This window comes from Coturnix japonica, chromosome 5 (assembly GCF_001577835.2).
Source record: "Coturnix japonica isolate 7356 chromosome 5, Coturnix japonica 2.1, whole genome shotgun sequence".
NCBI lineage: Eukaryota > Metazoa > Chordata > Aves > Galliformes > Phasianidae > Coturnix > Coturnix japonica.
The window spans coordinates 32,262,629-32,276,364 of record NC_029520.1 but is presented as its reverse complement, the minus strand read 5'-3'; the positions used below and the strand labels follow the sequence as shown (position 1 = coordinate 32,276,364).

General features: G+C 36.4%; 1 protein-coding gene across 3 annotated transcripts in view; it reads right to left on the bottom strand.

Annotated features, from left to right (window-relative positions):
- The window catches only part of NPAS3 (neuronal PAS domain protein 3), a 301,073-nt gene that overhangs the window by 24,420 nt on the left and 262,917 nt on the right, over window positions 1-13,736 (bottom strand). For all 3 annotated transcript variants that reach the window (XM_015865010.1, XM_015865013.1, XM_015865011.1), the window contains exons 5-6: window positions 6,274-6,467; window positions 559-665 (exon numbers count right to left, since the gene is read on the bottom strand). In XM_015865010.1, the coding sequence (XP_015720496.1) occupies window positions 559-665; window positions 6,274-6,467 (301 nt within the window). The remainder of the gene's footprint in view (window positions 1-558; window positions 666-6,273; window positions 6,468-13,736) is intronic.

Below are 13,736 nucleotides of genomic sequence, written 5' to 3'. Positions count from 1 at the left end.
AACATTTCTGTACTTCTATTTCCGTCATCCTGATCATCAGATACTACCTGTGTGGAAATAACAGGGACTTTGATGATACAGGGACTGTGGCTATTTAAATGTAAATACATTGGGTAGTTTAAACACTGGTGGAGATGTAGCTCAGTTCTGTACTGAACAACCTGGTGAAATCTGAAATATGCTGGGACCTCCATGTTATGACTCAAACAAAAAACAGCAAGAGGAGTTTATTTTCTGTGTAGGGAAGGGACTTCTCACGTAAGCAATACTTCTTTGAGGAGTAAAATAATGCACAGAACACGTCCATGAACAGCTGCTGGAAACTCTAGTAACATAAATATGATTTTTTATTCCCACATATGTGAACTTATCTATACAAAGACTTGAAAATAACTGATACAAAAACTTAAATTCAAGCTACCCTCTATGAAATTCTGTGATGAAAAAAAAAAAAAAACAGCTGCAAGATGAAGGCTTCCAGCCAGGAAATATAAACAATGGTTCAGGAAAAATCTGATGCTATACCAGATTATTTTGACAAAAAATAGAGGTACTTACAGTCCAAGTGACTATGCCTGATGCCTTCCACATCTTCAGCGTGAATAAAGTGATAACATCTCTTTCCTACAATATCTACAGGGGTCAAATCCATGTAATCACTAATCCTAAAAAGGAAAAAAAAATGATTTTTTTAATAATTAAAGAAGGAAAAGAACACAATAATTGTAAAGTGGCTAAGAAAGTAAAATCTGCAAAATAATTTTTTCACCACTATAATAACGCCATGAATTCTCTTCTGTAAATTCAAATGGAACATACCTGCACTAACAAGAGGAAATCTTAAAAACAAAAAGAGAAATCAATTCTAAAAAAAACCTGCAATCATATTATCCATTAAGTAAGTAAATGAAAAGTCTTTTTATTCCCTGTACTTCCTGTGGTATAACACCAAGACTGTATTATTCCATGAAAGTGTAAAGCTTTTGCAACAACCCAAAATCCTCATTAGAGGACCAAGACGAGTCAAAATTACATAATAAAGCAAAACTATGTTTATAACAAATGATTAGAGACACATTTCATTTCAACAGATTGTTCTTCTATTGGGTATATTCATGAAAAAGATCTTCAACCATCTCTTGGCTCCAAGTCCAAACTGATATTTCAAGGAATATAATTTAAATGCTGAGACATACAGATGCCTCAGGGTGTTATCTTTTTTAGTCTAATTCATTTGGGAGCTCAGCTTTCACTCTGGGCCCTTTCAACTGGGACTTTGTTGTTTATTGCACACAGAGACTTTAAAATCTATTCTTCAGACCTTTGTGTCTGTGAGTGTGTGCAAACTTTTGTCATTGAGTACCAAGATGACAATGCCTTTAAATGCAAAAGAGAAAGTAAAATATTTGGAAAATGTCTTGCACATACCAGCATTTAAAAGTAAGCTTGTTTCCTAGAAATTGAATAGTCTTTAGGATTTAAAGCATGCTATAATGTTTGGGTTTAAGCCCACTTCATAGTTGTAAGCCATAAAGTGTCTATTTAAGAGAGTTGTAAGAAACATCAAATGTCTTGATAGAACCCAACATCCGAAACAACAGAATTGCAATCCAGTGTACAGGCCAGCGAGGAGATCAAACAGAAAATGGACCACACAGGTCCAAGGGGCAGAGGTAGTGAGTACAAACCTTGAGGCACTTAGTGGCAAAACTATCTGAGAGTGCACAGACAGGGAAGGCTGGAGGAGGAAGAGGAATGAAGTATTAGATGGTGTGATAGAAGCGCTAAATGGCTGGACTGTCCCTATTAAAACTCTACAAAACTATCACAGGTGAAACAGATGGACTCAGATTTGTCAGGCTGTCAGATCAAGTTTAGCATGAAACACAGTCTTGTCCCACTTGTATGACAGAGCATGTCAAAGTCAAAAGACTGCTTAGTGTTACAGCATTTAGCCAGATGTGGGATACCCATGTAGGGATACCCATCTACTGTTCATCACAAACTACAGTTGAAATGTATCTCTTCTACCTACTTGGAGATGACAACGTTCATCAGATAAAGAAGTCTGGAATGGTGGTAGTGGGACTCCCTACTGTTGCTGAGTTACTCTACTTAGCTTACTCAGTGAATTAGCAGCCAGCAAGCAAAGGATCTAGGATCTCTGAGCAGTGACAAGATAGATAATCAAAGCAAATGGAGTCTGATATTAAAAGTTTTCCTGTCCTCTGGACTGTATATTATTTTTTATACAAAACCAAGTGTGTAAATAGTACACAGAACAGGAACAAAAATTCAAGCCTCTCCTCATCTCAGCTCTATACTCTATACAGCATATTTTGTTCTCTCTTTGGCCTAATAATATTGTGTTTCTCTTAGGAGATGGTTCTGCTTCAAGATCAGGGAGAAGTCCAGTACATAAAAACGGATAGTCTCTTGACAGATGGAAGTTCTGTCACTCTTGGTCCTCATATGATTGTTCCAGAGGCCGTAGGGAAAGAAGGATATGACAGCTTGAACATTTGTGTTATTTAACAGCACACATATGGCCAGCTAGAAGTATAGGAGCAGTTGTGCTGTGAAACGGGAGAAAGTGTCAGTCACAGCCCTATGATGCAGCCAGACTATGGGTGCTACCATTCACAGGGAGGACTGTCATTCTGCACTCCCCTCTGGTAAATCTGACTCAGGTGTGTTTTGCTTCTGTGCAGCAGTGTGTTTCTGTAAAGTCTTTACACTTAAAAATGATCAAAGCAAGGCACCCGTAGAAGCAAATTCAGTCTCTTAAATTCAAGGATAATATTAAGAAACAGCTCTTCAAAACAGACAAGAAAAGGATATAGGATATTTTTCTTCCGGTTGAAAAAAAAGTGGAAGAAGAAACAGAAAGAATCTGGAGATGTATGTGATGATCATTGGAAAACAATGACACCAAAACCAGAATGAAAAGAAATTATATCAAGTAGGACACTCATATCAAAAGTATCTAAGATGCAAAACAAATCGAAACAGAGAAAAGGAAGAAATGTTGTATTTTAGAGCACTAGATCTTATAGCTTCCAGCCCAACAAAATGCTAAAGGAACATGCAGATCAGTAGGAACTCAGTTCTGCTGAATAGGTAGACCCTTGTCCTTTAAAACATAAGCACAGGTTTACCTGTAAGCAGATAGGAAGTCCACTGAATTACAGGAATATTAATGTAACTGAAATTTGAAGATAGCTATAAGTGCTTTGCTGAATTAGGAAAAAAATATGCAGATACGTGCACTTGAATCTCTGTAACCAAGACTCTTCTTGCACATCTTAAGAAACTATCGGCAATCACTGTCATGACCAACAGGCCAAACACCTTATATATGGGATATATGGTGAGTAGATACTGAAAACACAGATTTATACTGTTTTCTAGCAGCAGTCTCTTTATTTTGCTTGTAGTTCTTTTATCATAGTCCAAGATGGCTTGTCCTCTGAAGGTGCATTTCCCACTCCAATGACTAAGAAATAAATTTTAGACTATTTTACACTAAATGGTGAAGTTTAGATGATTTGAATCTCACATTTGGAAAGCAGGTGTAGATTGATATACTGAATTTTAGGCACCAAAATTTTATACCACCATTCAACAATCTCGGAATGAAATACTAATTTTTAGAAAGAGCCAGTGTACTAACTGATCTTGTTTTGAAGGGACGTAAACAGTTGTTGACTAGTTTCTACACTGACTCCAGGATTATGATGCAGATATCTTGATTCAGAATAAAGTAACAAGATGCACCCAAAGACTTATGTCACTCTCACTCCCCGCTATTGCAATCAGGCAACCACTTGGAAAACTAGAAGTGCTATTGATCTCACCCCTGCTGATCCAATGGTCCACTGTGAGCACTTATTTTGGTTAAGTAGCATGGTGTATGCTACATACTCCCTGCTGCTGCTAGTAACTCCCCATTGCTCCATAAATAATGCTTATGGCTTCCCCAGCATGGATCTATTTTTCTCTGTTTTCATCAGCATTGCACTTGCTTTACTGTTACACAACAAAGAATTTCCCTTCTGCCCCCAAATGCCAGGAGTCAAGCCCATATATTCAGGAAAGGATATTTAAACTCCTTTTCTATAGCCCCAGAAGAGAGATCCAACTTCCTCGAGTCAGAGAATGGCCTTGGCACATGCCCAGATAATTCATCTGACAGCTTCATATCAGCTGTTCAGTTACTTCTTTGCCTTATTTTGCCCTTTCCATTCCTCCAGCTTTAATAGTCTTATCCTACTTTGTACCTGCTATGAAATTTAAGTCCTGCCAATCTAACACTATTTTTCAGCAGTGGAAACCCTGCTGTCTCACTGAGCTAACATTCACCTCTCAGTCCTGGCAAAAGAGTTTCTACTATTTGAAATTCCTTTTATAATTTCTTAACACTGTCAGTGAGGCTTTAAAATGTAACTATTGCAACATAAATTCAAGTATCATCATACGCATACCACCCTACCATACAAGAAATCCATCATAGACAGGGAAAAGCAATTTTATGACATTGCATTTACCTTTTTTTAATGAAAAATGTTATTATGCTCAATGTTTTCTTGCATAAGTGAGCTAGCTTACCAGAGTTTACCATGTTATCAGCTCTTTGTGATTACCAAACAGCACTCCATGAGTGATGAAGTTTAGATTTTTCAGTGACTCCTTTCTCAAGGAATTTTAAGGTTTTATTGCTACATGAAAATACATGGGAAGTTTGAAAAATCTGTTTAATTAAACACAAACACACACAATGAATGGTTCTTAAAAATGCCAAATGGAAAGCCGAGAAGCTGCATATCTTTCTAACGCAGTCCAAAAATTTATATCATACTTGACCTAATGGAATAGTTCATTTTCCACATCCATTTCATTCCTGGCTTTTTTTTTCCCCACTGAGGTTGCCAGCAAAGGTAACAGTAAGTACATGTGATTTCGTTAAAAGGAAATCTGTTAATTAGGAACTGGACAGATACCAGAAATTCATTTCACAGAGGCCATTGATGAGCTCTGCAGTGGTAGCTGCTTTCCGTTACCAACAGGGTAGGTCACAGTCAAATCACACAGTAAGGCAAAAGTTTTCTTCTAGATCCTACTGCTAAACCGCAGAGCTCTCTGACTAGCTGCCAGACTATATAGAATCTAGTAACTCATTGGGTAGAATCACAGGCAAAAAGCCAGTGTAAATTTTTATACTGTTTTCAACTTCCTGTGTGACCTTGTGCAAACCACCTACTATGGCTCAATTTCTCCAAACTTAAAAATGAGAATAATACTTTTTCCTTTAGAAAACACTTTGGAAGTTTAGATAGAATGTTGTCTAAGTAATATTTTTACTATTATTATTGTGGCAGTTTAGCAACATGACAGCAAAGATAAACTCATAATTGAAATTCATAACTATTTTAAATTGTGTAAGGCCCTGATTCAACAAAATGTTTATGTTGATGTACTATTCTGAACAGAGATGTTCCCTTATTGCTTATAACAGAGAGTTTGAACTCTTAATTTATAACATGCAATTTCTGCAGTCACATGAAAAGTTTGCTTGAGTCATCTTGCTTGTTCTACTTTTTGATGACAGGTTCTGACAAAGTTTTGTGGCCTTTCTTTCAGATTTCAAACAACAGAACTCAAACTTCCTTATTACTTAAACATGGTCCCCTCTCCCACCAACTCCTCATCACCTCTTCCCATTTCAGTGCTGCCTTTTATATAATAAAATATAATTAAATAATTATAATCTAGTTTTCCCACCTCTTATCTGCAACAGATCCCACCTCTCCTAGACTACTATCTAGGCCATCTGTGCTTCTTTTTCATTAAACACTAAGCACAATGTGTTGTAACTTACAAATTTGTTCAAAACCAGGAAACTTTAAAGAATGTAGGACTTGTGGAGACAGGGAAGCATATAAGGACAGCCATATAAATAAGTCAAATGAGCAGCCCTGAGTCTTCCCTCTGAAAAATACAGTGAGAGATTGCAAAAAGCAAGGGAAGCTTAAAGGAAGCTTTTCTGGTCTGTCTTCCCCTATTTCAGGAACAATTCCTTCAAAACATAGTATTTAGTTTATACTCTAAGAATGCAACAGTAATGGAGATTTTGACAATGAGTGTGAATCCAGTGCTCTCAAACAACACCAGAGTGACATTTCAAGAATCACAAATTTCAAAACTTTTTACTAAGCAAATGGAACAAAGAATATATGGAAGTAAAACAATTAAAAAAGAAGCTAAAATCTGTACCTATTTTCACAGTAAATGATATTGAGGTCCATGTTCACACGAGTGACAAACATGTGGCAGTCAATCCTGACTTCATTAATTGTAGGAGGTGGCAAAGCATGAGCAACGACAACAAGTCCCATGATTTGACTGGGTACTGTCCGTCCGTGAGACAGTGACACTCTCAGACGTAAGCGGCCTGTTATATGAATCACCTGAAAAACAAAAACAGTAAAAGAAACTCCCGTGAATTCTGGATGTGACCATGACATCAGCTTCTTTAAAGGATATAATTACTATACCTTATAGAACACCAACCACAGCCAGAAATTGTAATAATTAACTGCCAGTATTAGTCTTAAGCTTATTAATAGACTGTCAATATGTCCTCATGACAAAACAAAAACAAACAAACAAAGAAACAACAACACACACACAAAAAAGAAGACAAAATAACAAGCAAATGTTTCACATTCATCAAATAAAAACTCAGAACTCTTGTGCTATTGATTTTTATCGTAGTGGTTGCTACAGAAAGAGAGAATAATAATAACAGAAGAAACCTGTAGGAATCCAATAAAAGAAAGGAGAGGAGAAAATTGAAATAATGAAATTAGAAAAGGAGCATTAATTTCCTAACAATTTGAAACTGAATGAGAGACTAAAAGATCACTAGTTTTTGAAACTTTTCCATAATGGTTTTAATTTAATTGCTAGACACCTACAGCATGGAGACACTGCTCATAGCCTTGATTTACTTATTTGTGGTTGGCAATTTGAGAAGGAACAGCATACAAACGATCAATTTACTCATGCATCCATTGCAAGCTTTTAATGCATCCATTGTAAGCTTTCAATGAATTGGTAGAAATATAATGCCTTTGCTTAATGCTCTGTGTATGTATCGAGAACTCTAAGGGCTGGAGAATAGGCTCTCCCTATTCTCAAGACAAAACAGGAGATGCTCAGGAGATCTAGTTGTACTCCCGAAGAGTGAAAGTCTGAGAATGTTGAATGAAATGGAACAAGAAATGGAACAACTGTGGGTACAGAACACATCTCACAAAGATAGCAGCCAAGCCCTTTGCTTACCTCCGATGAGACTGATAGTTAAGTGAAAGAGAGGCTCAAAAACAAGACCGTAAACCACACAGTGCATCTAAATTCAAATCTAATTAACGCTAGCACAGCTATAATCTAAGCCTTCAGGTTTTTCCGTCCTACATTCCCCACCCCTCCCCACCCAAAACCTGATCAGTAAAATTTCTCCTTTATTTGCCATTTAACTTTTCAGCCAGTAAGGTGAATCAGAATAAGGAAAGTGCTTATTTGTTTTGTTTGTCCATTTCAATTGCAGATTTATGACCACTCTTATTAAAAGTAATTATTGCCTAAACTCACACTTAATGTACCTTCCTAGAACAAACTATTCTATGAATACTTGTAGAAGCACCTAAAGGCAAGGATGCAAAAACACCATTTCAAATACTTTATTATTATTATTATTAGTATTATTTTCCCCTAGACCTCTCTAACTAATGAAGAAATGACTAAAAGAAGCAGGATTAACTTCACAGGAGGGGCAGTAATGGTGTATTTTGCTCCTTTTAGCTAGGTTTGCATATACATATGCTTCTTATTATTATCTGTCTTATTTTATCACAAAGTTTCAGCTTATTCCAGAAACACAAATCTGCAAATACTTGGAAAAATGCTGATGGATAACTAGCAATAACATGAAAAATAATCTTATGCTGAACAGGCTATGCAAAAGTATTGTTGTTCTGTTGTTTTCTCTGAAAACTGTTATGCTAATATGTTTGAAGTTGGCACTATTACTTAGGGGAAAATTTAAGATATATCATATTTAAAATCCACTTATCTTTTCCTTGTATTTTTGAAGTCTCTATGTCATTTGCAGCTAAATATCAACATCATTTGATTTTGAACAAGTATCTTTTCGATTAAAACTCTCTCTTTTGTTTTGGTTCCTCCTCTGAAGTACACCTCAAATGTAGTATTATTAACAAGAGATGATTACAAACATGCTAGATACACCACATTTTACCATCATTGAGCTTCAAGAAAGTTTGCTTCCAGATTCAAATTACTGTTTGTTTCTAGCTCTTTCATGGATCAAGACAGGTTCTAAGTCTTCATGTGAATTCAAACTTTATGGATCAACATTCAATTGCATTCTAATTCTGTACACTGGGAAACATACAACAAAATGCTCACCAGCTCTAGTGCTTGCGTGTCTCAAAAAAAAAGCTATTTCAATGCCTGAAATACCTTCCTATGACATCAGTCAAACTCACCAAGTGGGAAATCTAATTGGTAGTAAAAAACAATTCTAGCTGTCACGACCTTGTCTACATTGTGAGTATTGCCACTTTTTAACACTGGTTTATTTGAATTGAGATTAGGGGTGATAGGAATTATGGGGTCAATTATCGCCAGTAGCGAAAATTAATCTCTTTATAATTCTATCCCAAAGCAGTAGTCTATCGTACTCTAAATCAGTACAATGACTTTAATGAAGTTAAATTGCAAGAATAAACTGCTATATGAAGGCCAATACTTGGATGCAGATGTAAATTCAACAAAAATTTGATAGGAATATTCTGAAAAGCAAAACAAAATGCAGCTCTTCTGTGCTGCTTTATTTATAAATACTTTCTTCTGAACAATCGAAATCCATCTTTAAACTATAAATACTTTTTTTTTTTTTCTCCTCCAAGTAATAATATATAAGAAGATTGTCACAGTTAGGTAGTGATACTGTGTTGTGTCAATTAAAGAAAAGCTGAATGAATGCTATATTCTTGACCAGAGGGATCATCAGAAACTTTTTATGTCAAGAGCTACTAATTTTTCTCCATCATTTCTCTGTGTATCTCCTAAATGAATAGGGCATTCTGAAATTAGTATAATATTTGTACGTGGATAAACATGTAGGTGAACCAAATGCTATTCTGCAACAATAAAACTGTTAACCCTGTGAAATAAATGGAACACGTACTCTGCTGTAAAATGAAAGACTGAAGAAAAACAAATACTATAAAAATTTTCCGTACTGTTTAATTGCTTTGTTAAAAAAATTCTAAATCAACTTTGCCTGACAGTTTAGTATCGGAGAAAAAAAATCATTATTTGGCTTTTATTTTTAGCCAATTAGAAAAGGGATTTGCAAAATATTATATATACATGTATACACATTTTATGGTGAGTGTGGGAGTGTTAACGAGCCACTTTGCTTGGACAAATATATATTTATTTTCCCTACCATATGCTCTCTTTAGTCATCTGTTAGCAATAAGCACTTAGATGTGCTCTACTGTCTTCTCATTATAAACAAGAACATCACAAAGACCTTGATAAAACCTTTCCTCTGTCAAGACTTAAGGAAAGCCCAGTACTTGAAAAACACATCTGGAAACTGCTCATCATCCTTTAAAGCTAAGTCTCACCTCTAGAGATCGAAATATTTTCTTTGTCAAAAGGCATCTTTAAATATTACATCTATTTTTTTTCACATACATGTGATGTAAGGCTAAGGACATGTATTACCAGAGGCAATAAAAAACTGGAAGCATGAAAATTCTATGAATTTTACCTTTCAGATATCTCCGTGTTCTTCAAAAGTTAAACTTCCATTAGAAAGAAATTTCTAAACTATTTCTTTTGTTCTTTGTGTGAATCATGATGCCAATTTATTATGGAACTGAAATGACAGCTCTGGAAAAATTTTCCCCTCCACCTCATTTCTCTTAAGGAGACATTAAATTTGAAACCTTAAAATTATATCTTAAACCCAAATTTTGACAAGACAGTCATGTATGAAAACATCCTAATTCAGATTGTGTGCCTGGATTTTTATGCAACTGTCTTATGAAAAATCTCACAGATACATTTTTCCCCACTAACAAAAAGAACTGTGAATATCAAGAATTTATATATTTACTTTGGTCTTTCAAAGGTGTTATTTTATCTCTCCAAAATTAACACCTAAATCTTTAAAATACACTTAATTTCAACAGCTAAAGTTGGCTGAATCTTAGAAGTTGTAGCCATGTATTTGGAAGCGCTATTTGCTCATTTACCCACAGACATGTGAACACCTACCTCTAAACTTGCTTGTAACATTACAGAGATGTGTTTTAACACTCCACAGTATAAAGGATGCCTAAATGGTTTCAAGTGATTTCTAAACTACGACCAGACATCTCGAAACAGGCTTTTCTTTGAGCTTTTCAAAGAAAACAGTCTACTGTTGTTTCTGCAGTTCAGTGGTATCCCAAAAAGTCTCATTTTCTGACATCAAAGTACAACCATGCCTATCAACCTAAACTTCATTATCGTCATCTTTTTCTATCAGTGTGGTCTTCTCCTCTCCATGTACTCCTCTGCAGTTGCCACAACACTTTTAAGTGCAAGTCTTGCACCTGTGTTGGGGCAACCTCCACTGCCAATACAAGTTGGAGGATAAAAGTATTGAGCTCAGCCTGGCCAAAAACGATTCAGGGGTACTGGTGGATGGCAAGCTGGATAAGAGCCAGCAACATGTCCTTGCAGCCCAGAAGGCCAACTGTATCCTGGGCTGCACCAAAAGTTGCATGGTCAAGGGAGGTGATTATTGCCTCTCTTTCTCGGCGCTGGTGAGGCCTCACCTGAAATACTGTGTTCAGATATGGAGTCCTCAGTACAGGAGAGAAAGAGACCTGCTGGAATGTGTTCAGAGGAGCACCACAAAAATAACGTAAGGAATGGAATACATCTCCTACAAGGACAGGCTAAATGAGCTGGGGCTGTTCAGCCTGGAGAAGGCTCAGAAAGAGGAGCTACAAAAAGAAGGGGGCAGACTCTTTAGCAGGGTCTGTGGCGACAGGACAAGGGGAAATGACTTCAAACTTAGGGAGGATAGATTTAGGTTGGATTTAAGAAAGAAGTCTTTTACAGTGAGGGTAGTGAGGCACTAGAACAGGTTGACCAGAGCAGTGGTGGATGCCCTCTCCCAGGAGACTGCCAGGGCCAAGGCTGGACCAGGTTCTGAGCAGCCTGGTCTAGCTGTGGATGTCCCTGTTCATTGCAAGGGGGTTGGACTAGATAACATTTAAAGAGCTTTTCAAACTCCAAGGATTCTATGATTTGCTTATCTTCTTATGGTCACAAGCCATTTACTTCTGGGGTTCTGCTGCCTTGTCACTCCTAATCTTGGGGCTGGTCTTCCAATCTTCAGGAAAGGTTTAGAGAAATATGAAACTTATCTATCCTTGTCATACAGCAGCAGTTGGGTTCAAAATGGTATAGAAAGGTGCTGTGTTTGCAGTTCCAGTAATACTTGCATATTCCATTCTCAGACTTACTAAATTTCAACAAATGCTGGAGTATTCCTAATATGAGGTTCCACAGAACATGCCATTTTAGTGTTGAAAATAGCATATTACTACAACTACAGTATGTTGATTAATACACATTTGCAGCAAACTTGATGTGTCCCAAATGCATCCAACATGCTGTACACACACATCAATTCTATATCACATGGACAGCTATTTTAGTACACAGAGGACACACTGGACTTGCAGCATGTGTTATGTAAATTAGATTGCACATGCCCAGTAGCCACTCCTGGGGATTCCTGCATGTCTGGAAACTTGATGAAGTACCTCCTCTTATTTGGCTCAGAAGTTTGCTATATCAGTTTTATTCTTTAAGAATTTTTATTCTATAAGTGCTATGTTAAGAAGTGTATGCCCATAATTTTTTTTTTTTTTCCTGATAATAGTGGCTCATCTAATGAAAGATATTGCTTATACACATAAACCTTGTCCTACTGTATCAAATTTGCACCAGAACAAAGGAAACCAGTCATCAGTCAGCTATTCTGAACCATGGTGGCTAAGAAAAAGAGACTGGGAAATAATCTACGAGTCCTGAGGAACACTTCTGAAAGTAAAATGCACTAGGTCTTAATTCAGTTTTGCACTGAGTGCTACCTGAATCACTGTTAAGAGTTATGGTCTTGAGCACCCTTTCAAAGAATGCAAGTCTGATTTCAAGGAGGGCAAACATTATTCCCAACACATACAAGTTTCGAGGTCAGTAGCCTCTTTACCACCTGCAAGTACATTTTAAATCCCCTCAAATACACCTGCAAAAGACAGTTTGGAAATGGAAATGACATTTACATTTAAACAACATATTTGGTCTCAGGATGTATTTTATTGTTAAAAAGTCAGTACTACTTTCTGGAGAAACTCTTGGCTTTTCTACTCTCCCCAGACATCACACCCTCCAAATAATAAGATTCAGAAGCTATTTCACTGCTTAGAACAGTCAGAAAGAGAATTTAGCCTAATCCTAAGGGGTTTAAAAATGTATCCTTAACAGACCTCAAACTCACTGCGTACTTTGAGACAGCACCATGTCTTGACAAGCTCATTTCATAGCTCTTTCTCAATACCAAAAAGAATACAAGGAGAATATTATTTACTGCATATAAGAACTACTGACGCCAATAGCAAGCACAATAGGCAGAGTCACTTTCATTCAGGTACCCCACAAGGAACAGTTAGTCTTCTGCATAAAAGCCAGTCTTTTGATCACACATACGAAAACCTCTTGGGATGCCTAATTCCAATTCTCCCTCTCAGGATGCACAAGCTCTTGCCTCCCATTTGTTTCTCACTAGGTAATAAACCACAGGGAAGGTGATGAGGAACACTTCCTTATTCTTCAAGAGAGCAAAGTCAAAACAAGAACCTGAAATTGTCAACCTTACACCTATGATACAGAGCTCACTGATGAACTGCAACCATATTGTGGAAGTAATGGAAGAATGTTATATGAGAAACAATGCATAAAACTGCCATTACAATAAGAAAGTAAAAGGTAACTTCAAGAGTGTACAGGTGGTTTTTCAAGGGTCATCAAGTTGTAAGAATCTGGGAAATGGACAAGATCAATAAGTAATAAAAAACATATCTGCATTTTAGATAGCATTAAGTCAACATTATCAAACCCGTAACGTATGGATGACTTTTTGTTCTATTGCAGAACAGTACCTCCATTTTATCATTTATAATAACTTTAGGAATAATTATTTAGTACAGCACAGTGCAATGTTCTGTATATAGTGACACATACATATCTTTATCACATATCTTTACATATCTTTATTTCTTATATATATATAATACATATATATTTATTACATATCTTTATCTCTTGTATCAGCAATCTGAGGTCCAGTCTTGCACTGAAATTCATCACAGTAATAAAAATAGTGAGATTAAAACCCTCCATTCAAAAGTATTTTTTTTGGTCATAAAGTATGTTACTATTTCTTCATTTCCTGCGTTGTGATTTTTTTACTCATTGGAACAGATCACCTATTTTTCACTAAATAAGAGGTGATGTGGAGCCAACATTCAAGTAATTAGCTTCATAGAATTACCGAAACAAACACTGCTGAGTTATTA